Raw genomic sequence first — 24,646 nt, 5'->3', positions numbered from 1 at the left:
ATTATTAGTGCAGAGCTAGACCACTGTGAACATGAGTCTGTTCTGCCTTTTCATCTTTTATTTCAGGAGGTGAGCACAAAAAAATGTCCCTCTGGATGGAGCCATCATGATGGGAACTGCTATTTCCTGGTAGTGAATCACAAGGTCACCTGGAATACTGCTGCTCGGGCTTGCAGAGAACAGTAAGACACTTCTCCAAACACATGTGTTTGCTGTGCATTGACTGTTGCCCTGAACTGAATGTTGATCCTGAGGATGAGCTCACTTGGATAAGCCCTGCTTTTGTTGTGCTGCACAGCTACAACATGATTGAACAAGCCCTGGGATTCTGACCCAGTGGAAAATTCAAATATTATTAGTGTCATACGATTTTGGGTGGTTATTGTACTATATGCGTTATATGAATGCCTTTCTTCAGCCTTCTTTGATCCACCACTTCCTTGACTCTGCCTCCAGTTAATATTAGCGACAGCTCAATGTTACCAGCTCCTCTGTGCTGCATGGTATTCTTCTGAAGATGCTGACTCAAATCCTGTAACTACTCAAAACCTGTGTCATCCCATTTTACAGCAAGCTTTTGACTTCTAAGGATAAATGAAAATTAGTAAATTATAAAAATAATTGTAACAGAGTAGGAGGCAAATACAAAATCCACCATACAAGCCAGCCTTGCACTTTGGAGGCCTGCTTTGTGATTTTTGTTTTAGGAGCAACAGTTTAGGACTGGAAGGAATGCTAGCCTTGGTAACATTGAGCTTGCCTGGGATCATGCATGTTCTGTACCTTGTGTTCTGAACACCAGGCTGAACAAAAGGACGGGCTTTAATAGCCCTTTTCTATTGCTCCATGAAATGAAGATTGAAACACACAGATGGGTTGGAGGTGAAAGAAACAGAATACATTCAGGAAGTGGCTGAAGAACATACGCGCAACATGAAACATGTACAAGCATGCATGACAAACCTTGATTTATTCCAGTCAGTTATACCAGTTTATTTTGTCTTGGTAACAGGTGAAAGGAGAGTCTTAGTTCCAATACCTTCCAGATAATGGAAGATACTCTTTATGAAAACTCACCACAAATCTCACATTGTTGATAGTCTTACCTAAAGTGTTGGGTTATCCCAGCAAAGCTGTCATTTGTGAATATTCTAATATTTCTTCCCTTAAGGACTCAGCATTCAGTTGATTCCTGGGGAATTCTCAATGAATTAATCACATGTCTGTATGCTGGGAGGTGTTCCATTTCCTAGAAGAGTGTGTTTCCAGGGACCCAGACTGTTTGTGGAAGATAACTTCCTGCTGAAGGCTATAATGTGTAATACAGAAGTTAAACTGAGTAACAGTAAGTTAGTGACAGCATGAAACAGCTACACAAAGAGTCAAGGCATATCACAATCCACAAGCAAGTGAATCCTAGGGCTGTGACAATTTAATTAATGTCAGATTACCACAGACTGATGAAGCTTTATCGTGGTAAGTGGAGTTCTCCTGATCTCCACCTGGAATTGATTTACAAAAGTAGGACCCCAGGCACACACTTTAAAGTGTTACTAGAAGATAACTTAATACATCTTATTTTGTGCTTTTGTCCTCCTCCCCCTGCACCCTCATCATCCATCACTGCCAGTTCTTGTATTTCTGTAATAAATACTTCTAGTACTTCTACTGTTGACATTTAATTGGCTGAAGTTTTCCAATAAGCAAATTAAATCAACATGGATGCCACTCCTAAGTTTTTAGTGGATCATCAGATATTGAATAAAAAGATGAGAATTGACTTTCATGATATTAGCCAATTTCACTGAAAAAAAAAAGAATATATATATTTACAAAAAGGGGCATTATTTTCGATTTCTATGCTATTTTCTTGCTTGACATTTGCTAGTATGTAGATCAGGACAAAAAGCACCAACTGCAATTTAGCCTGGAAGCAACTGCTGTCTGGACATCATTGTATGTACGTGAGCTTATGCAAACCCATTTGGGTTCTATCACTGCAGGTTGCAGCAATGAACTTTGACATGTGTTACATCCATTTGTTACAGGTGGCATGCCACTCTTTGGTTTCCATGTGCAGAGATAGAAGACAACATAAAGATGGGCTTGTCTTGACACAAGTTGCTGAATAATGATGGTGTAGTTAAAAAAAAATCTCAGCTAATTGCACATAAAATCTTGTACCATTTCTAAACCTTCTCCAATACATTGGAGAGAAAGGTGGTTTAAAACTCATTTCTCCGTGTTTGTTTTTTCTGCATGAAGAGACTCTTGGCAGCATGAAGACAAGCATCTGAGGGATATTATGGCTCAGTGACCATACAGCAGCCTGATTTAGCAGCAATTTTGGTCATTTATGTTGCAGTTCTTGTTTATCCCATAGAAATGCATCTTCCCCTGGGGTCAGCGCAGCAGGGCTTACTCACATGTAAGATGGTTTCACTGCTGCTCCTGCAATGACAGAATTCACTGTTGCTTGATTTGCTGTTAGTCAAATTATGCCTTCACCATCCCAAACTTAAATATTCAATGAGAGTGTAAATATGATCAGATTTCAGATCCTCTGCTGCCAGCTTTTTAAGATGGGCTGTTCTTCTGTTCTGTGTTTGTATCTTAGCAACATGTGGCCTCAGTCCTTGGGAATCACAGGCAAAGCCATATCTAAAACAATGGTTAGATCCTTTGTGATGGCTCTGTACTGCCTTGTGCAAAGCAGGGTGGACCCAACTGCCCTCCACTCCTAATGCTGCGCTAGTTCTGAAAGAGACTGATTGAACTTACATTGTTACTGGTGACTCCAGCATAGGAGAGTAATTACCTAGAGTAATTTTGAAGGCCCAAGGTGTCTGACTTTCAACAGTCACTCTGGAAATGTAGGGCTTTTGTAAACTTCGTATCATGTCTGTCAATCTCATCTGATTGTTTTGAATACCAGGAGGTGTCATGAGCAACGCTAGACAGCTATTTCAAGGTACCAGGATTACTCCCTAGGCGAGCAAACAAAAGCCTGGGATAATTACAGCAGAGCCTCTCAGTCACTGCCCTTTCACTGTCAGTATGGGACATGAATTTACTGCAGTAATTCATATCACATGTCCTCCTGTGCTACAGAGATCTTCACTGCCAGTCAAGTGTGCTTTTGCTGAAGTTCAGTTTGTCAGAATGGTACAGACCTCCTTTAAATGTACTGGTTAATTTCATGTAAAATCAGAAAAGTCTTCGTGCTAAGTGTTTTGCATATAATACTTCAAGGGTAACGGCTATCTGAAATATTTCCTTAGCTTGGAAAACTGCTCTGAGATGAATGCTCTTGACTTGAAAGCAAAAAATTTAAAGCACAAAGGAATGATTTGCAAATGGACTTAGCACAGGAATCAGTGTTGTGGTTTTCTTGTTTGTGTTTAAATAAGGCAGTATGACCTCTTGTATGGACTAATTTAAATTAGGAGGTGGTAGATTTACATAACTCCATAATGAATATTATTTCATCAATTCTTGTGTCAGGAGCTCTGCCTGGATGCACAGGTTAGTAATATTAACAGCAGTGGTATTTCAGGACTGTTCTCATTTCCCTACAATACCGCAAAACACTTGACCAGGTTTAACAATTAGAATAGTTGTTCTCCCTTCAGTCATGTTTGTTGGTCAGGCTGTATTTGGAAAACACTCCTATGCAGGAAAGATTAGATAACATAATTATTGCACTGCTTTCCTTTCACAATTCTGAAGGCTCTCCCTGATACTTGGGTTGAAGAAAGTCTGAATCTGTTACTGCTCAGACCACCCTTGTATGTAAATGATATAGCAGTTCCTGAAACAAATTGGTACTTTTGTTTATTTTTAATTTTCCTAAAACGATTACAACTCTCTAAAGTAACTGACTAAGTTCTGGTGCTTTGATTGTCTTTAAGCAGCAGCCAGATAAAATGCCTATTTTTATTCTTGCTCACTAATGGTGACACCACTGAGTCTGCTACCCAAATCTCTCATCGGCCCCAATTTTGATGACCAGCCAGCCACAGTCACTGTGAGGAGGAATGGCATCCTGCTGCTGAGTCAGTTACCTGGGGAGGACACCCTGAGTGAGCTGCCTTGCTTTCCTGGACCTTTTGTTTGAGGAAGAAGAATCCAAAACTCTCCAAGAGCCATTAGCCAGTGTAACTGCTTTGTTCACTGGAGACTTGGTAGATGGGCCTGGTGGCTGGGCACAGAGAAGAAGCATGTCACTCTTGTGACATAAGGGGACAAAGAGTACATATAGAAGAGCTGGTACCACAGCTTTGCAAACAGTGGGTGAAATTTGGGGATTCTGTACCATGAGGAGGTGTGCAATCCCTGAGCCCTGTCTGGATGTTTCTAACAACTTTCTGCTGGGTCAGTCTACCATTTGTAAAGTCATGATCAGTGTTTCTGAGGCCACCCTGCCACATCTCTACCTGTGGAGTGTACATGGAAGATGTCAGTAAGATCCTTTACACTTTGTCCTTTGGTGGTCCCAGATCTGAGGAGGCCCTTGTTAGGGCTCGTGTTACTACTATATGGACCTCGGGCTAGAGCAGCCTTGATTACACACAGCATCAGGGTTAACACACAGCTGTCCTGCAGGCGTTGGGGTATCTGCTGTGCAAAGAGGAGTAGGGGGGGTGAATCCTGTGCTGTTTCAGTTGACTGCAGGAGTAATGGAATAGGCCTTTGCAGCAGAAGCATACCATCAACATTGCTCCGTATCATGTTCCTGTGTGCCCAGAATAAGGAATGACCCAGGTTTTGTGTGAACAGGACTGTGCAGAACTCTGCAGATTGCTAGGAATTCCCCCTGATGTAAAATTTACCTGCTGCCCTATCTTCCATGGGATTATGATATAGCACCCACAGGATCATAAATTACTTTTAGAAAAGATGTGTGTCACAGACAGGAATGGAGCTCCAGGCATGGGCCTCTAACTGGCTGGCAGACTTGGTGGTGGAATCTTTTCTCTGTCTCAGTAACGTCTGCTATGCCACCCTTGAGGTCTGGTTGTTGTCCCACCTCTTAAGAACAACCTTTTTCTCTTCAGAGCAATACTGGTTTTCTGTCTCCAGTGTATCTGGCAACAGTCACAAAATTAAATAACTTCTAATGATGCCATTGACTTCTGCTAGAAAAAGTTTTTTGCAGTCTTACAACATGTTTTGATGAGCAGTGTTGTTTCTTTGGGCCCTATCAAGCATCACCTATGATGTTCAAAGGGGTTAGCATCACTGTTACACTAAACAGTCATAAATAAGTATGGGAAAACAGAAATGGGAGAGACTCTGTAGGAGAGGAAGGGTGAGAGTAGGCATGACAGGTAAAAAAAATGTGTCATTAAATCAGGGCAGGCAAAAAGATGGATAACCATGTAAGTGGAACTGCTGACAGCTGACAATTCCTGGCAAACCTGAAAGATGCCAGTTGGCTCTCAATGCTTCAGAATCTGGCCTGACCTCTAAATGGCTTAAGAGCAGCCTACTGATGTTTGCATGCTTGGTACTAGTTGGCGGGCTTTGCAGTGGCAAGGCCACTCAGTGTTTCAAGTTTTGCAAGCCCTCTGTTGGGGGCATTTAAGTGCACAGACAGTTTTGAGCTGGTGCATTGGTTTCATTCTAAATCTAGTTAATACAAACCAAAACTCCTTTCAGATCTGAACTAAATGCACAGTCATTGCAAACAACCCAACATTACCTCTCAGAACCACCCTGCCATTCTAAATCAAACCCCTGAATTACACATGGACTTCATTCTATTTTGAACTATGCCCAAATTTTAAACTGTGTTATTCAGAGCTTTAGCTTTGTCAGAAAACTGTTTAAAAAGAATACAGACTGCTGTACTACCAAATAATTGAAGCTGTATCTTTTGGTGACTTTGATTTTCAGTGTGGTGGATTTCTATTTTAGAGAAAAGACACTATCGATAAACAATTATGTCCATGATTTATAACATAGTTTTTGAGTATGAGGTACACATGTCCTGTATACACTTATTTCAGTTGCACAGCCAATTTGATTTTTCCATTAGAAAATTAGAAAAATCAGTCTAGGACTTAAGTTCTACAAGTAATTGGTAAATGTAAGACTAAGTTTTTATGTAGTTATTCTTTCATGCCAGTACTGATTTTCCTGTGAAATGTTAGGTATATGGTGTATGTTAGAATCCTTCATGCTTCTTGTTGATAAGTCCATGGGAGATGTCTGTCGCTCTGTGGAATTCTAATTACTCTCTCCTCTCTTGTTGAGCCTAGATACCAGGGGAGTCTAGCAAGTGTGGCTAATGAACAACACATGCAGTGGCTGTGGGACTTCAGTGGGAGGAAGCCTTTTTGGATAGGCAAGTATATCAGCTGACAATAAAGTAACTGATGATAAAGCCTTAAACTGCTACAAGTTTCAGCCCAGTTTTCAAATGCTGCATCGCCCTCAACTTTCTGCTGCTTTTGGTATTTCAGAGCAATGCATAAACTGAAAGCCATCATGCACCTGGATAATTTTATGAGTCTTTATCAAAAAGAAGAGTTTATCATGATCTGTGTTGCCTAGAAACCTTTCCCATTTTAAAGCTAGCTGGTAAAATAAATAAACTAAATCAGTTCTAAAAACTACATTCAGTTTGTAATCATGCTCAATGGTGTTACGATTCTGTTAACCTGAGAGAAATAAAGTCCTCTGATAAGATTCAAGACTACAAGCCCATTTTGTCAATTTTCTAATTGTGATCTCTTCTAGCTAAGAAAGGTCACATCTGGCCCATTTTGGTCTTAGGAACTCAGAGGCTAAGTGAAAAGGCATGCTTTAAGTTGTGCTAACCATCATCCTTTTAACAAGATCTATGAAGATCTGCAGGATTTTATTTTCAGGAGGAATCCATGAAGTCTGAAGCTGCCCAGGCTTGAATATAACACTCTATTTAGCATACTAAGTATCAAAAGAGAAACTTGGGGTATGATACACATGGAGAGAAAGAAAACATTGTAGTCCAGTAATGAGGAAAAAGATAAGTCTAGATGCTGTACAAAATATTAAAATGTATTTTACTTGTATTCCTCCAGATTTGTTTGTTTATTTATTTATTTATTTTTGTCTGCACAATCTTGCATATTATCTTAAGAGGGATAGGACAACGTGCTTCTGTTGGCATCAGGCTCCAGGGATGAAAAATATCACTCATTTGTCTTAATGATTTCACACAGGCTTGAATGACCAAGTCAATCCTGGACATTGGGAGTGGAATGGAGGAGAGCCTGTCACATACGTAAACTGGAGAAGAGGCTTCTATCACTTTCCAAAGAGAGGCAACAATTGTGTATTAGTGCAGAAGAGAGGAAAATGGCAAGTAACTGACTGCAGGAAGGTCAAACGGAACAGCTATGTATGTTCAAGAAAGCTGTAAAGAATAGAGGATCCCTATGAAAGCACGCGAATATTCCTTTTGTTTCAGTCTATTTATCTGCTGATGTGTGACGGTATGCAGACAGAAAACTATCTTAATTATCACTGAGGTTTTATTTTATGCTGCCAGAGATGCAGATGCATTGGACTCCAAACAAGAAATAGAGGTCAGTTGCAAACAGTAATTCCAGGTCAAGGCTTTGAACTCTCCCCAGAGACTTTGATCTGTCACTTTTCGTTTGTATTTTCACACCAAAGAGCCAGGCCTGATAGCTTTCATCAAATTTCTGCATAAACATATATATAGATGTATTTTTAATAATAATAAAAAAGAAGAAAGTAGCACATCAGTTGATTTGCTTCGCTCTTAAGGAGTGATTGTGAATTGGCTATTGGTTTAATTCATTTGCAATAAAAACAGCAGTTTTACCCTGCAGTCACAGAGAAAGAATTACTGTTTGGGGTGGAAATAAGGGCAGACTCTGCTGGCTGAAAGCAGGTTATCTTGTGTGTGGGGGGGGGGGGGTGAGACATTTTGTCAGGATACTTTTTGTACTTTGTACTTTTTGTGTGGATGCCCCAGTACAATGTTTTACAAAAAGAATACCAGTGATACGGTTTAGTGACAGAGTACCAACATGAGGAAAAGCCTTGTATTTCTTTTTCTACCATCCAAGAATAGCTTCAGATCCTAATGGATCTGCTCACATAGAACTGCACATTATTGGTCATTTCTGACTAAAATTATTCACTGTTTTTTAGAATTGCAGGATGGTGCTATAATTTTTACAGTGTAATTAAATAATGGGACCTCTGCAAATCTAATGCTATCTCAAAGGATGATTTACACACACACAAAAATTAATACTGAAGCTTAATTCCAGAATAGTATCATGGGATTCAGTGATACATGAACATCAATCGGATTTATATGTGTGTATAAGCCAATGTAATCGTGAGACATAAGCAGCTATGTCTTTTGAAGAGAATTAATCTAAGTCCTTATTAGGGATTTGAGTTTTTAAAAAATAATTATAAAAAAATCCAGATTTAATTCTGAGAATAGCTTAAAAACAGCATAAAAACAGCATTTAATAGGAAAAATAATAATAATAATAATAAAAAAAAAACAAAACCAAAGAGCTGCCCATAACTTAATTTAAACTTATTATATATATACATGCCATTGTCATGTTACCACTTGGTAACATTATAGTAAAGTTATTCTTGATGTGACAAAAATCTTGTTTTAGGACCTTCTTACTGCCAGCCTTGAAATTAAAAAAAGGAAACAAGTTATAAGCTTGCTAAAAAATTAAAGCTTTTCTCAAACCCTCCCTCTGCCTGCCATGAGTGTATGACAGGTGGTGTGGCACCGAGTATGGAGAATTTACCCTGTACCATATGAACTCTCAGCCCTCCCATCTGCTTGCCTGCTGCCAGCAGTTGATTCTGTCCATGCCCCTTACAAGCTCATCAATTCGGCCAGACTCTTGATCAATTACATTTGTGCACCACTTGCACCTCTGCTCTTTCTAGGGCTCCTCAAAGTAATTTCTCAGTCCTGTGAAGGAACAGATGCAGCAGAATCACCTCTCCTCTCTGTGCTGGAGGAACTGTTCCAGGGATTATTTGTCCCTCCCTCCTCCTTGAGGATGACAAGTTAGCACAGGCATGTGAGTAGCTGGTCAGTCCTTCCATGTAGGAGAGGACCTTTCTGAAGGGACTCTTGCAAATAAGCATGAGTGCCTCACAGGATTAGAGGTAAAATACTTTGGACAGAACCATATCACTCATTGTTGGTATCAACAGATACAACCAAACATAATTCCATTATTTGTTTTTGTCTTTATAATCTTTATGCCAAGCTTCTAGACATTTTATAGACACTAACACTTTTGCTTAAGAAGTTATCTAAACCAACATGATATATATGCTGTTTCAAGAATATCCCCAAAACAAGTAGCTTCTGAGTACCTGTCCAGACCTGTTTTTATTTCTTTGTAAATTTATATATATATATATATTTCTTTTCACTGAAAAAAAAAACAAAAACAAACAAACAAAAACCAAAACCCGTGGTCCAACAAAGCACACTTGGTATCTGCTATTATTGTGTTCTGGAATTGCAGGGAAAAATGACTAAGAGAACTTGTTAAACATAAACATAACATTTTATTTTGTTAGGAACTTCTTGTTATAAAAACTGCTGAGCTTGGTGCTATCTTTATAAAACCTATCAAGATTATTAAGTACCTCTCCTACTTATATAATGAATGACCTTAACAGAGAGGGAATTTTGGCCATGGAGTTTGTTACAGGACCAGTAACTTATAAATGACTAATGACTATACTGAGACAGCACTGATATCAGAAATTTGCTTGTGTGTGAAGAGTGGAAAATATCCCTTTTCTGTACTTTGCTTGAAGTACCTTAAAGCAATTGAGGTGTAAGAAGTTTTCAGTACACAACAGATGGTTAGTTTTGCAAACTGTATGCATTTGCTGCTTTCATGAGATCTGATACAATACATTAATGAAGCTAAAATTCTTATATGATAGTAGAAGGATATTGCTAACCTAAAAAGCTGATGAATTGTTTTTCAATTTGTTTTCAATTAAAAAAAAAATCAATTGTTTTTCAATTTCATTTGTTCATAAATTATAATTTGTCTTTAAAAATGAAGTATTTTTTTTCAATGATTTTTGCACTCTTTATTAGGATATGTTCAAAAAATATGACATATTCAAAAAAAGTAAAGCAAAAATAAGTCACTTTTTCTATTGCCACAGGAAGTTGTTGTCTCTAAGAGTTTTAGTAAAGAAAAAGTCTAAAATCCTGAGAAGTTGCTGGGAACTTTTTCAGTCTTTAATACAGTTTGATTTAGACTCTGAACATACTTGGGAAACTGAGCATTCAAAGGATCAGTGTCAACAGGGAATTTTGAGATGCTGAAAGTCATGTAAATTCTGGTGTTCACCTGTGAGCACCAGAATGTGAACATCTGAAAGAGCACGTTTTATTTTACCAGAACTACCCATGTGCCTTTTAACAGCAACAGAATCAACAGGTGACAGCTCAGTGAAAAACCAAAAAACAAACAAACAAACAAACAAACAAACAACAAAAAACAAACACCACAACTGTTGTTAGCCTGGCTTTCTAAAAAGGGAATGGTGAGCTGCTTATGTGCCTGCTTCTTTTAACTACCTCCTATCCCTGTCAGCTATCTTTTCAATTTGTTGACCAATTTCAAACAAGTTTGAGAGCATAGGAGATGACTCACAGATGTCACGGGAGCACTTCTTCCAAAGGAGAATATTCTGACCTGAATTCTTGTGCTATTACACTGTTGAGATCTTGCCATGGGTGGAGACCTTTGAAATAATCCAGTAAGTGTAGCTAGTAATATTACCTCGTTGCCCCCCAAATTCAGCCATATACAGGGAAAACAAGCTTCAATAACTTAAGAACAAACTGTATTTGTATGAGCAAGTGTGTTTTTACTAACGTCATAGAGATCAAGTTGTAATTTGGAAAAAATCACTAAAGTTTTTGAAATCACTTCTGTACACATGGAAATGTAATGAATGCATTCTTTTTTCACTCATTCTAAAATTATAAAAATAGGTTTGAGGAAATTATATATATAACTCAGCAAATACTGTGATTCTCCCTTATCTACATCACACGACTGGTGCTAACCTAATTACTGTATTCAGGACACTATCTATATTGTTATGTATAACTTTGTGTCAATACAAAACTGAAACATATAATTTTGGTGAACCTGTGTTTCTTCAGTTTCCTTCCATAACTGAACCAAAGGTGTTTTTTTGTTGTTGTTGTTTTCATTTTTTTTTGAGTGTTTTTTTTTTTTTTTTTGGTGTTTTTAGTGTTTATTTTTTATTTATTTTTTAGCTAGTGGTAAAAACGTAAGTGTTGGGCATAGTAGAAATGTACTTATAGTTAAGTGTAATATATCTGCTGTTTATTCTTTGCAGTTTCTGAATTCTGTTTCTTCTTCTGCATGAGTCTTCCTGAATTAGTACTATAAGGACAAATGTATCATAAGCAAACTATATGTTTAACAGAAAATGCTGGAATGTTTATTTTGAGAATTAAATTTAAAGAAAGTTACAAGTCTACAAGCAGATATATAAGAGAAAGAATGACTTCAAGAAGGATTGTCAGTCCATAAAATTGATTTTTAATAAGATTCATCATTTAAAGGATCATATTAAATTTAATAGAAAAAAAAGACATTGTTTCTCAGTAATCTTCAGTCAGCTTCATGGAGGAGATTTCACTTCTCTTTTATTACAAGAAGCTACGCTGCTTGTAATTTGGACAATGCTGCTACTCTATCTCCACTGCTTAACTACTATTCTGTGCATCAGTACATGACCAGTATAAAGGTAGAAAACAAGAACACAGATTTGTTAGTTTATTTTTACAGAGCCAAGATAATGTATTTTTTTCAGTAGTGGAAGCCCTAAAGAATAGGAACATGATAGCTAAATAATTGGATATGAGCACAGTATGCAAAAGGATACTATTTTATGCATACAGACAAAATTTTCAGACAAGTCTTAATACATTTCTACTCTAATGAAATAAAACTTATCTGCATCTTCTTTCTTGAATTACTCTAGAAACATTTTCTTGGTATTGCTGAATTACTTGGTGAATTACCACTGCTCTTAACAAATTATTCTAAGAAAGGTGTGTCTTCCTCAAGACTGAAATTTCCCATTGCCCAGAATCCTCCTCCACTGTCTCAAGGTTTAATAAGCTGTGGCAATCAAGGACATACACAGCATGGCTCCTCAGCATGGCTTTGGAATTGAGTATGCTCGCAATGAGGTGATACATATGTACCAGTATGATTGAGGAAATGCTTCAGAGGTGGCTACCAGTCCAAAATCTTCCATCCTGAGAACTGCAATAGAGAGAAAACAATCCATTGCATCATGTGTCCTTAATGCCATACAGATCATTCCACCTTACTTACTGTCAAGTGCTGTGAGAGCAATGAATCAACACATAAGAAAAGAAGCTTATCCTAGCTCTGCTAGACACAAAAGTGAACATTTTCAAGTGCAAGAATCTACATTTTGGCAGTAGTTTGAAACTTAGATTCTAGCTCAGTTTCTACAGCACAGAGAAAAGAAAGAGAAAAATGTGAATGGAAAGGTGTATTAATGAGTCAATGCAAGAAACAACGTAACAGAATACTAGAAGCTGAACAAAGGGTGAAATTCATGCTGTACAGTACATAAGGTTGAATATACAAAATTATTTATTGCCTATTCTTTCATATCATACTTCATAAAAGCCTTTTGGTTTCATAATTATAACTTCCCCATGAGGCCTCTATGTGATCTGTTTCCCCGAAACTCAGTAAAACAAAGACCACAGATGGCTTTCTTTGATAAGTACAATAATTGGAGAATAAACTGCACAGTGCTAATTCATTAGTTCTGAGGTCTTCATATGGGTTCTGTAAAAGATATATCTGGATACAAGTGTGTCTACATAGAATGTGTTTCTAAAAAGATAGGATATTGAAGTGGACTGTAAAATATAAAATCTATTTTAATTATTTAATCATCAATCATGCTATGATGAAATTATTTAGCTCAACAGAAGGCAAGTAATTCAAGCACTGCCTAAGAATTATTTTTAGGCATCAACTGGCAGTGTAACTAATTACTCAGTTTATGTCCATAATGACTGAATAAACTCCAGCTCTGAAACAAATGAATAATACCACTTTGCATTTGCATGTCACTTGTCATCTATAGACCTGATAGTGTTTTAAAAAGATGGGCAAACATTCATGGTAACTATTTCTGAAAGCAGAATGTCCTGAAAAAATGCTACTATGAAGGCAAATCAAAGCCTGCCTGAAAGACGCTGCTGCATTTAGCCACAAAATTTAACAACCAAAATACAGTGAAAACATGTGCTATGCTTACATGAAAGGATAATCAGGCAGGAAAACAAGTTTTTGTAAAAGATACATCATTGCTTTTTGTAGAAATCTGAGATTAGCTGTATTTGGAACATAATGATAATGTGCTCAGTCCAATTCCTTTTGTCAATTATTAGTATATGCGGTTGATGTCACCACAAAGAGACGTACAAATACTTACTATTTTTATCTTTGTAGTGGTTCTCCAAATTCACCGTCCAAGCTGGAATACCTTCCCATAATGCAGGCTGGTTCCTGGCTGAAACAAGAGGCTGAGGACATATCCTGCTACCTGTGTGCAATTATTCATGCAGCTGACTCCAAAGCAGATCTAGACTGTGTGTAAATATAGAATAAACTATGTTCCAGGATGTACCAGGTCCCATTTCTTATCAAATTTGTCTCTTGGAAAGCAGCCACAACTTACTATTGTAGGCATGAAGAAGCAGTATGAGATTGGCCTGGCAGAACCAGAGCTGGCATGCAGCTTTTGGCTCTCAGCAGATCTTTAGGTAAAACTATCCAAGAAAATACAGGAACCAGAGTTGGCTTAGCCTAGAGGAGATAAGAGCTCAGTTTTCTGCCTTTAGGTTGTAGAGAGATATGTTGGCATTGCTTTGCTTCAGCCTTCTTTCTTGCTCTATGGTACAGGATGGAACAGAAAATACCATCCTGATCTTAAACAGTTTTTTTTTTTTTTTTTTTTTTTTTTTCAGTGCACAGCAAATGCAACAGTAGCAGTTTAACATCTATATGTATATGCCAGAATAAATTTTTTATGCATTCCTTGTTAACATTTGTACTGCACCAATAATCCACACCAGTTTACTTTACATACACGTGTTTGGGAGAAGCAGTACTACCATTTTCTTAATTATTGTGTGACATTTTAAAATCGTTTGCACCATATTTCCTTCTTGCAACCTGATTTATTCTTTGTGAAAAGATGCAGGAAAAACCCTCTGATAAGAAAAAAAAAAAACAAAGGCAGTAATAAAATAATTTTGCTCGTATTCATATTACAAACATGAGCAGCTTCCAACAGAAATTAAGGTTGTCTGGGCACTAAACCATGCCTCAGCCACATTGGACACATTGGATAAGAAAGGCCTTGAATGTATGCTTCTTCTTTCAGGACAGATTAGGGTAACATTTAACCAAGACTAAAAGTCTGTTCTTCTTTTACCTTGAAGTCGGTGGGATTTTTATTTATTTATTTATTTATTTATTTATTTTCAGAAGGCTTTGAAAAGAGGTAAATTGGTCCCTCCAGGCACTTAGGTGTCATTTCTGTAAACATACATGTGAGTTAATTTATCCGTATAATTTTGCTCATGTGGTTAAAGTTGAAACGAGCATTAAAGGATCAAGACCATAGCTGGACCTTTTAAATAAAATGCACTGGTACATTGCTATGTTCAACTTGTTGAAAAGGTACTTCTGACAAAGGAAGTGGAAAACAGTTTAAAAGCAAACAGAAATAATATTTCTGTTGTATTTCTATAATCCAGAAGAAATGGACTTTAAATTGTTTTAGTGAACTTTATATTTTTAAATTCTTAAGCCAGGAGCTGCAAAAATATATACTGCTTCAAACAATCAAATCTTCTAATTTGAAAGTCATTACCAAACATGTCAGACCCTTCTGTGTCAATATAATACAATATTACAACACAATATAGTAATAAAATATAATACGTTATTATAATACAAATTATAATACAATTATAATACAAAATTTATAAAAATATTATAATACAATAATACAACACAGGTCTGAGTATCATCCCTGTCTTGTAACATTCCTAGCAACTACAATAATTAGGAAAAAAGGATAAAAAGTCATAGAATAATGGAATCACAGAATCTTTTAGGTTGGAAAAGACCTCTAAGACCATCAAGTCCAACCAGTAACCTAGCACTAACAAGTTTACCACACCCCTAAGCACCACCTTTACACAAACAATATACTTATCCTCCTTGAGTAATTCTGAACAACTACCACCACTATGCATCAAATATAAGGAATTTTAGATCCAAACCTCAATCACTTCAACTAAACATGGTTTCCAATGAAGACGGGGTGTGAGGATTCAAACTGTACTTTTAGACTACTTAATTAGCTATGGACAATAAAATTAATCCTCTTGACTCTTTCCTGCTCCACCCTATTACTGCACATGCTTATGTAAACCTGATGAAAGGACTTCTGTGGCGCATATGTCATAGCTGATCTTGTTGCAGATGCCAAGATTTCCTGTGATTTCACTCCTGACAACTGAGGGAGAATCTGCTGTCCCAGGGCACTCCTGAGACTTCAGGAAGACACCAAATCAGTGACAGAATTAAATTTATCTGAGTGAAGATACAGAGCAATAAATTTTGTGCCTGACAGTTTTGTTTCCCTTAACAAGATCCTCATCCCACTGAGGTCAAAGCACCACAAATGGTGGTGTGTGAATACCATTCTTGCTGGAGCTCCATGCACTTCTGTCTCAAGGTTCAACTCAAGACAAGAACAAATTTTAACTCAAGTAAACTGTGAAATGAGGACAAGCTCTAAATCTCCACTGGGTGTTATGTCAGTGCCTTGCAAGGAACTTAGTTTACTTTGATTAGCAGGCAATAAGCTAATTCCCCTGAAAAGATAGACATATTATTCCATACATCTCGCACAGACCTGCTTGTTTTTCAACAGTAATCAAGAAATTAGCTACAAACTTAAAAGTCTATTGATAGAATCTTCCCAGTAGAAACAGGTATGTGTAGAGAACAGAGTACTGACATCGCAAGTTATCTGAAGCAGAATTTCCTTTAAATATTTTTTGGATTAGAATCAATGCTTGAGATATTTATATAATTTTTTTTTTTCTTTCTCTCAGTGCTTTCCTACGTATGCTGAACTACCAGAAGTTTCTTCTCACATGCTGCATAGCATAACTTTGCAAAACTAAGCCTCCAGCTTAGCTCTGGTAGTCTTTAGATACTTCCATTGAGACATTCAAGTCTAGAATCATCAGTTCTAACATATTTTACTTAACTCCTCATTTTCTTTACCAGCTTTATTGGATATTTGGTGCCTGTACAGGAAGTTTCAGTACTGATCTTTGAGAATCGAGGGTGCAGATTTTATTGACCTTGTGAACTTGCTCTGGACTAGTAATACTTCTGCACTCCCGCATCTGCAAAACTCCTGTGAAAGAGGTGAAGCTAGATCTAGTGTTTTCTGCCAGCTTCCTCTGGGCGTGTGAGCACAAGTCTGCCAGTTTGCAGCAGTGCTGATGCAGGCCTTGGATCATGTTCAAAATCTGAAAGACCAAAATTAGTAGCAACTTTTGAAAACACAGACTGATTTTACATCTCCAGATCCAGCTTCATGTTTTAGAAAACATTAATCAGCTTGCCTTTTCCTGTTGTGATGAAATAACATTCCCTGTTTTGACAGTCTCTAGCTTTGTGGAATGGAAAGTCAAAATAAACAATGAAGACCACATTGAACATGCTAATACACAACCTCAAATGTTTCCTTGATTCCCAGGCCTCAGCTAGACTGCTTATCCAAACATTTCCTCCTGTTGACTCCCCCTGTCTCCCATACCATCCTAGGTTACTAGTTTTTAGATAGGAGCTTGTAATACACATTATACAGATTGAAAGTGGAATTTCATTAGCACAAACTCCACTATCATAATTGTGATCTACAGCAAATGAATACAATTAAGCACACTAGGGTCTCCCTGAGCTCCCCCCTCCTCTTGGCACACAAACTGAAGCTGACACCAGGCTCCTGTATAAAGCTAGCACACTGCGTTCACTGCAATAGCAGCGGGTCTACAGGGTTACACTCAGCAGCACCATGTCACTGCTTCTCCTTCAGCTGCTAGTGCTCTCACATCTTGGAGCCACAGAGCCACAGGCAGATTCACAGCAAAGGAAAAGCAGAAGGCCATTTCAGCGGCTTTTCTACCTGGACAAAAAACTGCTTGAGAGTCAAAGTTTTCGTGAGCTGGTGGGGGAAAACCCAGTAGGTGTTGAGGAAACCCAGGGACAACCAAGTTTTTTTGTAGCAATTCCACAGACAGCAGGAGAGAGTCAGAAGCAAGGGGAGAAAAAAATGTCCAGATTCATCCTTCCTAATGCAGAACTCTATGCAGACCAAGATGTTAGAACCTGGACAGCACCCAGAGAGGTCTCTCCCATGGAAAACATCTCTCCATCCCACTATTCCAGCAAGAGGAAGGTTGAACCTACATATAGAAAAGATGCCAAGAAATTCTGGGACCACTTCATGTTAAGGAAAAATTCAGCTTCTGAAGAGGTTGTCCTGCCCATCAAGACTAATGAAATGAACCAAGAAACCTGCAGAACCCTGCCTTTTTCCCAGGTAAGAACAGGTGTCCAAGGTCAATAAATGTGCCCTTTTCCCTGCCTCTTATAATCAGCAAGTAAAGACACATGGGTTAGTTCATTTGCAGAGACACAGGGCCACACACTCCATAAGCTCTGAGAAAGACTCAAAGCTTTATTTTCATGAGGCAGACTGCTAAACTGCAGCACTGGAAAGCTACACATTCAGTATTCAGAGTTATTTATTCTCTGTTTGCAATGATGTTCTGACCTAGCCTGAGCAAGCAGGGAGGTGGTGAACAATTCTCTATACAACAGGTATACGTCTATAATGTTTCTATACATGAATTGCTATACATCTCTCTATATATGTACATATGTATAAAAAATGCATCCCAGAACAACAATTTACAGGAGAAGCTGGTTGATTTCCTACAGCTAAGCAAATATTCTTGTCTATTGTATCAACTGATAGACTGATGCATGTATCTAATTCTGTGCTAAGAATGTTGGAGAACGGGTAAATTGTCCCATGTCCAGATGAGGCCATTCTGTCATACTGTAACATCAAGGCGAGTAAGTAGTATAGACAACAGTGCTGTTTTCCTCATAAGGCAGCATATATTCTCAGCTTTCTATCAACACCCTGACCATAAGTCAAGGACCACTTTTTTTTTTACATCCCTAAATTTATTTCCTTGTCAGACATATGTGGCCTAGGCACTTGTACTGTTTTACTTTTTGAGTCAGTGTAATATTGCAAGCTTTCTCCGTGATGGCTGCAGTTATGCAGCTAACTTCAGTCTAGCTTTTCCTGACTAGGGAATGTGACAGTCTCTCCTGATACAAGCAATTATCTTCCAAATCAAGAAAATTACAGAACTTGAATTACACTTTGAAGATTTTATTTTATTTTAAACTGCTAAATACCATTATATTCATCTCCCACATCGAAATAAGTCACCAAGATTACAGCTGAGTTTAGCTTGCAAGAATGTTGGTACAAAATGATGTTTTAAGTCCTGCAAGTGGGAAAGGCTGCTTAACCATGTTGGAAATGCAGAACTCAGAGATCAATTAAAAGGTTAATCCACCTATTGGATTTTTCCCCACCAGCTCACAAAGGCTCTGACTTGAGCAGAATTTTTTCCAGTGTTCAATCTAACAACTGCCCATAGGAGTTCTAAAGTTTGGTAAAGCACAAACCAGTCTTGTATTTTACTGCTTGCTTGCCATTGAAAATAAACATTTTTAAAGTAAATGTTCTGAGAAAGAAAATAGTTCTTGTAGCATAGTAGTTTGGAGTTTTTTTGTTTGTTTGTTTGTTTGTTTTGTTATTTTTGTTATTTTTGTTATTTCTGCCTTCATGCTTCCTAGACCAGAAATCTAGACTTGGTACTAACCTATATTCATGTATCATTGCTAATACGGTGATCTTCAAACTGTTTTCTGTTTCAGGGTATTGCTCATGAGAGCTGTGAGAAGGTGATTGTACAGAATAATCTGTGTTTTGGAAAGTGTAGTTCCTTTCATGTTTCTGGTCCAGAAGATCGTCTTTATACCTTTTGTTCTCAGTGCATGCCCACCAAATTTTCCATGAAGCGCTTGGATCTCAACTGCACCAGTTCTGTCCCAGTAGTCAAAGAAGTCATGATTGTGGAAGAGTGTAAATGCGAGATTCAGAAGATTAAAGATCCTGTGCTTGAATCTCAACAGTCAGATTTGCATGAAAATGTACATGAGCACAATTAACCTATTCAAGGTACGTCTGAAGTCTCTGATCATAAGAATTTGCCAATGGAAAAAAAAATAATCAAAGAACTTCAAAGGCTTTCATCACATAGTTACACTAAAATATTAAAGATGCACATTTCTACATAAACTGCTTCTCTGCTTCAACAATAACTTTATCTAAAATTTAACAGATGTCTCCTTGCAGTTGTTAAAGAAATGGAGATGAGATTATTGGGTTTCTGCATTTTTTTTTTTTTTAATTTTAACAAGGAGAACCTTCTAAAAGTTTCCACCCTTCTGAAAACTAATATCCGAGGATGCTAGCAAACAACAGCTGAAGAACTAGCCTGATGATTTATCTCTCCAAAAACCTATTTTAATGGTTGTTTTACATTGCCTTTACTTGCAGAGACTGCAAGTATTGTTCTACTGGCAACAAAGAGGAGGCTTTAGTCTCTTAATTGCAAAAACAGGTCTGTTTTTACATCAAGATAGCAACTGGAGAGTGTAAAATATAAAGGGACATAAGGCAGGAAGAGAGCTGTGATGAGTTAGGGTCATTCTGATTGCTCCCAGCTGCAGTTCAGTTTCCAGTGAAAACTAACTTACCTCACAACTTAGACGCTTAGAGGTTGCAAATGGTATTTTGCCATAGAAACCACTTATTCTCTTTTTACACACCTGCAGTTCCTCTGCATGTATTTTTATTGAAACTTTCATATTGTAGAAGGAGGAAAAAAAATGAAAAAGATACACTTCCACAGAAAGCACCAGAAATTAATGGATTACAATTGTTGTTATTATTTAAGATCACTGTAGCAAGACAATGCACATTTTCCAGTTCAATGAATTTCAGTGTTGGTGGTGACAGCCAGATAAAGTTTAGGTAGTGTTCTCAACAGCTAAACTAAAGCAGAAAACACAATTGTGTGCTTGAAAAAGAAAATCTGCAAAAGGATCTCTTATCAGCATGCCTATACCTGTATAGGTTTATAGGAACAGCAGAGAAGGCCTTCTGTTAGAAAAGGTCTGATTCCAGTCCTAGCCAGTACAGCATCAGCGACTGTTAGCTGAATTGCTGACTTTGCTGCTCTCTCCAGTTGCTTCTCCCTGGACTTGTCTGCCAGCCAGAGATCAGATTCCCCAAACTGGACCATTTTACTTCTAAGCAGCTCCCGTAATCATCTGGGAATCTGTTCTAGTGCTACTGCCATACTGTCAGACCTGAGCCCCTCTTATTAAACTATCCACAGCTCTTTCTTTGGGTATTGGAAATCAGTATTTGTATAGCTGGTCAATTCAAGGGCTTGGTAAATGATTCCTTTGTGTATGAACTGTGCTGTGACCAGAAGTGTCTTAATATTTTGTCCAAGTTCACTGTGGATTTAGAGTGAAATGCCCATTTTTAATTTTACTGAAAATTGCATCTGAATGATATTCTGGTACTGAGTCTGAACTGCTGCAGTATCAGTCTGCATGTTACATGCAGTGACAGAACTGAAGACTAGTAGATAGTTATATTTCACTGTATATAAACCTGTTTCTAAATAATAAAAATTGCCCATTAAAACTAAGCAGCCTTCTGTCTGTCCTTTTGCATTAAGAACTATTGTGTAAACTGTATATAGCTGTTTGTATGTTACAGCATGGTATATAATGTCATTTCAAATAACAAGCTGTTAAGGTTTTGCCATCCTTGTACTGAATGCATTACACCCAATAAATACTTATTTTTAACTTATTTTAATATATATTATAGCTTTATAATACTGATTGATATTCTTAGGATGCCAGCTGGTGAAAGGATTCAGAAATCTGCCATCACATGCTGGGCTGCACAGAGCATAAACGGGCTGAGATTATGACCAACTTTACTATTTAACTTGATAAAGCTAAATTTTATGAGGCTTCTAATTACTGACATTTTAAAGCTGCATGAATATACAGGAATCTTTGTCTGCATTTTCTCTTTTAACACAAGTGTGTTTCAGACTTGATACTCACAGAGAACCACTTTGAAGGTAGGACCTATGCTTCCAATAAAAAGGTAATTAAAAAGAAAAGTCTTCCAGTCTTTTAATTTTGACATGACTGACTGCTAAACTGTGACTTTTGCATATATGAATGGCAGAACTGAAGTTATATTTTAGACTGTAAAGAATTCAGCCTAATTTTTAAAGCTCCTTCTGTGTGCTGAAGATTACTGTAGTCAAAGAAAGCTATTCATGTAGGAAGTCTGCAGGAGTAGATTCTTAGTGTGAATTTGCACAGCTTAAAAGGAGGTGAAAAGAGGTAATGACAGCTGTAGTAATTGCTAATTAGATTAGTGCTGTAGGTTTTTTGGATGAATGTTTAATTAACCCAGCAATGACTGGTTGCATGTAATTAGCACAGCATTCTGCAAAATCAAGAATGTGTTAATTGGATAAGACTTCTCAGCCTCTGAAAATTCATTATTAGGAGTAAGTTGTGCCTAGAGCTAACAAGATTTTGTTCTCTTGGCACAACTACGATGGCCTCTACTAGTATAATGATGTGGGTCAGAAAGGTGAGGGGAATGACCCCTATCAGTATACGGATCCTTCCTGTGGTAATGCTATTAAAGCAGCAAACCTGCATGTCTTCACTTCAGTTGTGTGCTCTCGGAGGTTACACGCTTCCTGTAATTAAAACTTTCCCACTGTAACTATGCTTGCAGTGGAGTACTGTAATGTGACCTCTACTGTTCAAACCTAATGTACAGAACAAGACTAAGCTATAGCTACAGATCTGTCTGAAAGCTCACCTCAATCTCAAGTGAAGTTTGTGCATTTATGACATTTTATTTGACCTCCTGGATATTTTTGTAATGGATGTGGAGTGTTTCTGTTCTTTACCTTGGAAATAATTGAGGAAAAGTGCTGTTTATTCTTATTGCTTAAGAAAATTATATCTTCACTGTATGCTATTCTCTATAATAAGGGTTTTACAAGGTTAGCTTTAATGCCTGTAACTACATCAAACACCAGAGGGTAGCTCTTAGTGAATTCTACTGAACCATAATTTCCAGGAAAAAAATCTCTGAAGTTGCACTCAGTACTTTGTGGCTGGTACTTTGTCCACCACACTTATGAAATATTCACAGCAAACCTCATGGCTGTTAGCTAACAGGCTTTAGTGTGTTTTACTGACAGGTAGTGAAATCTCATGCAGTACTTTCTCCTAAATTTATGAGCTCCTCACTGGAATTGCAGGACAACGAGATTCCTTAATCCAGGAGGAGCCCCCTGCCAGTCTGTACAGCTGCATAACCACGTTGTATGGGGCAGCTGGGGACGTGTGCGGTGCATGGGAAGAGGTGCAGGGTTGAGGCTGTCTGGGGTCCCCCATCAGGGGGGGACTGTTTTGGGACTTTGCCAGTGAAAACAGGAAACATGTACTAATAGTGAATTATAAACATTTTACATTTTCTGTTTTGCTAATCCTAACTCCTTGAATATTTGGTAGGCAGCTACCAATTTCAGCTCCATTTAAAGCTCACCTGGCAGCTACCAGCATTCCCTTTCCTCAAATGAGAAAGGAGATAAGAAGATGATGTGTTTGGCCCACTGCAAGAGTATTGCTGAAAACATTAAATCTCTGTATGGAGAACAAACTCATCCTGTTTACAGTGCCTCATGCTCCATGGCACCAGCAAAACGCACTTCAATTTAACAATGAAGAACAAATCAAAAGCTAAATGGAATCCAAAACAAACACCTTCCCTCCCCCCCCCCCAAACAAACAAACAAAACACAATAACCAAACAAAGCAACCCCCCCCCAAAAAAACAACATAACAAAAACCAAAAGATGCCAGCCTTATCCTTCGCTATGGCCTTTTTTGGGGAGTTTTTGTTTTGCTGCTTTAGGATTTTGCTACTAGCAGCCATTTACTCTCTGCTGAAGATGGTTCAAATGCACCTCACAGCCTAATAGCTACGGAGACGTTCAACCCTCCTGTCACCCTGCCTGAACTCCCAGCAGTAAGCCCTGGAGGGAGAGATGGCTTAGAAGAGCTAATGTTACAGCAGGGAATTACCTGAGGGAAGCTCTTCATGCCTTTGGAGGGCTGGGTGAAAATCAACCCCCTAAATTAGACTACTGCCTGGTTTAGTATAGACCTCATTTAACCTCTCTGGGCTGGGGGATTCACCATGCCTACAGCTGAGGCAGAGGGATCAAAAAAATGAATCTAACCTTTGATTTCCCTTGCGATTAGGTCAGAGAGGGAGATAAAATGGAGTCCCTGAGGTGCATGAGTAAAATATGCCAAGGGATGCTGAGTGAGAATAGATTGAAATGTTTTTTGTTTGTTTTTGAAAATGGCTAAAGGAAAAAAAAAATAAATTGCATTGTGCAAGTTTATAAGATATATATTCCTTTAACTTTTAGTGCCTCATCCTCAGTATGTGACATTGTGACCGACAAAAGCTTCTGGGCCAGAACCAGGGCAGGTTTCATTTCAATGTGGCATATGACTAATACGGACCTCTGTCATGCACCAGAAATGTGGACCTTCACGACATAAAGAATTTGGCTCCTTCTGAAGTTTACAAGAGTCTCCAATTTATACTAGCAAGGTTTCCAAGGAAGTGAGCAACTAAAATGGTGCCAAAGAAAAAAGTGGCAGTAACAAACTGCACAATTTAGAAGGATCCAGGAAGGCAGGTACTGTTGAAAAGGCTGATTTCTCAACCCAGGAGATATCTGAGCACAGACAGCCCCTACTGCACATCGATCATAGGGCACAATTGGACACAAAATGAATCCTGGAACACAGCCTCATGAAGCTCGGGACTTGTAAGCAGTAAGAATCCAGGGAGTCATAGTGCATACCTCTCTCTTGCATGTGCTCTCTGTAACAGAGCATCAGCTGTTCCTGCACATGGCTTGATTTTAGCATGCTGATTTAATATTTACAGAGTGCCAATAAAATTTTTATGATGACAGCTGGTGGCTCCTGTGGTAATTTATAAACAGCAACAACAACACAACACAGACATCAGAAACTCCAAGAGGAATTCTACACTATTGTGCAATATTATTCACCAAAGAATGTGGGCATTTTTCTTATTTCACAGACTTTTAATAATCTTTGTGTAATATGTCCACGTTGCACTTTACGTAAAGTCCATATTATGCAGTTAGTGTTGGGGGGGG

The 24,646-nt window shown here is 38.0% G+C and overlaps 2 protein-coding genes across 2 annotated transcripts in view; both read left to right on the top strand.

Moving 5' to 3' along the window:
* FREM1 (FRAS1 related extracellular matrix 1) overlaps positions 1-7,841 on the top strand; it is a 47,463-nt gene extending 39,622 nt beyond the window's left edge. The window contains exons 30-32 of the mRNA XM_035309895.1: positions 67-182; positions 6,264-6,349; positions 7,209-7,841. Coding sequence (XP_035165786.1) covers positions 67-182; positions 6,264-6,349; positions 7,209-7,408 — 402 coding nt within the window. The 3' untranslated portion in view covers positions 7,409-7,841. The remainder of the gene's footprint in view (positions 1-66; positions 183-6,263; positions 6,350-7,208) is intronic.
* Positions 7,842-16,474: 8,633 nt separating this feature from the next.
* Positions 16,475-19,533, top strand: CER1 (cerberus 1, DAN family BMP antagonist). The gene is made up of 2 exons (XM_035311000.1): positions 16,475-17,769; positions 19,191-19,533. Exons 1-2 carry the CDS (start codon positions 17,242-17,244, stop codon positions 19,482-19,484), a joined length of 822 nt encoding a protein of 273 aa, XP_035166891.1. The 5' UTR covers positions 16,475-17,241; the 3' UTR covers positions 19,485-19,533.
* Positions 19,534-24,646: the final 5,113 nt, after the last annotated feature.

Source organism: Oxyura jamaicensis, chromosome Z, assembly GCF_011077185.1.
Source record: "Oxyura jamaicensis isolate SHBP4307 breed ruddy duck chromosome Z, BPBGC_Ojam_1.0, whole genome shotgun sequence".
In the NCBI taxonomy this organism is placed as follows: Eukaryota; Metazoa; Chordata; class Aves; order Anseriformes; family Anatidae; genus Oxyura; species Oxyura jamaicensis.
The sequence above is the reverse complement of the archived record's forward strand: the minus strand, read 5'-3'. Positions and strand labels throughout refer to the sequence as shown.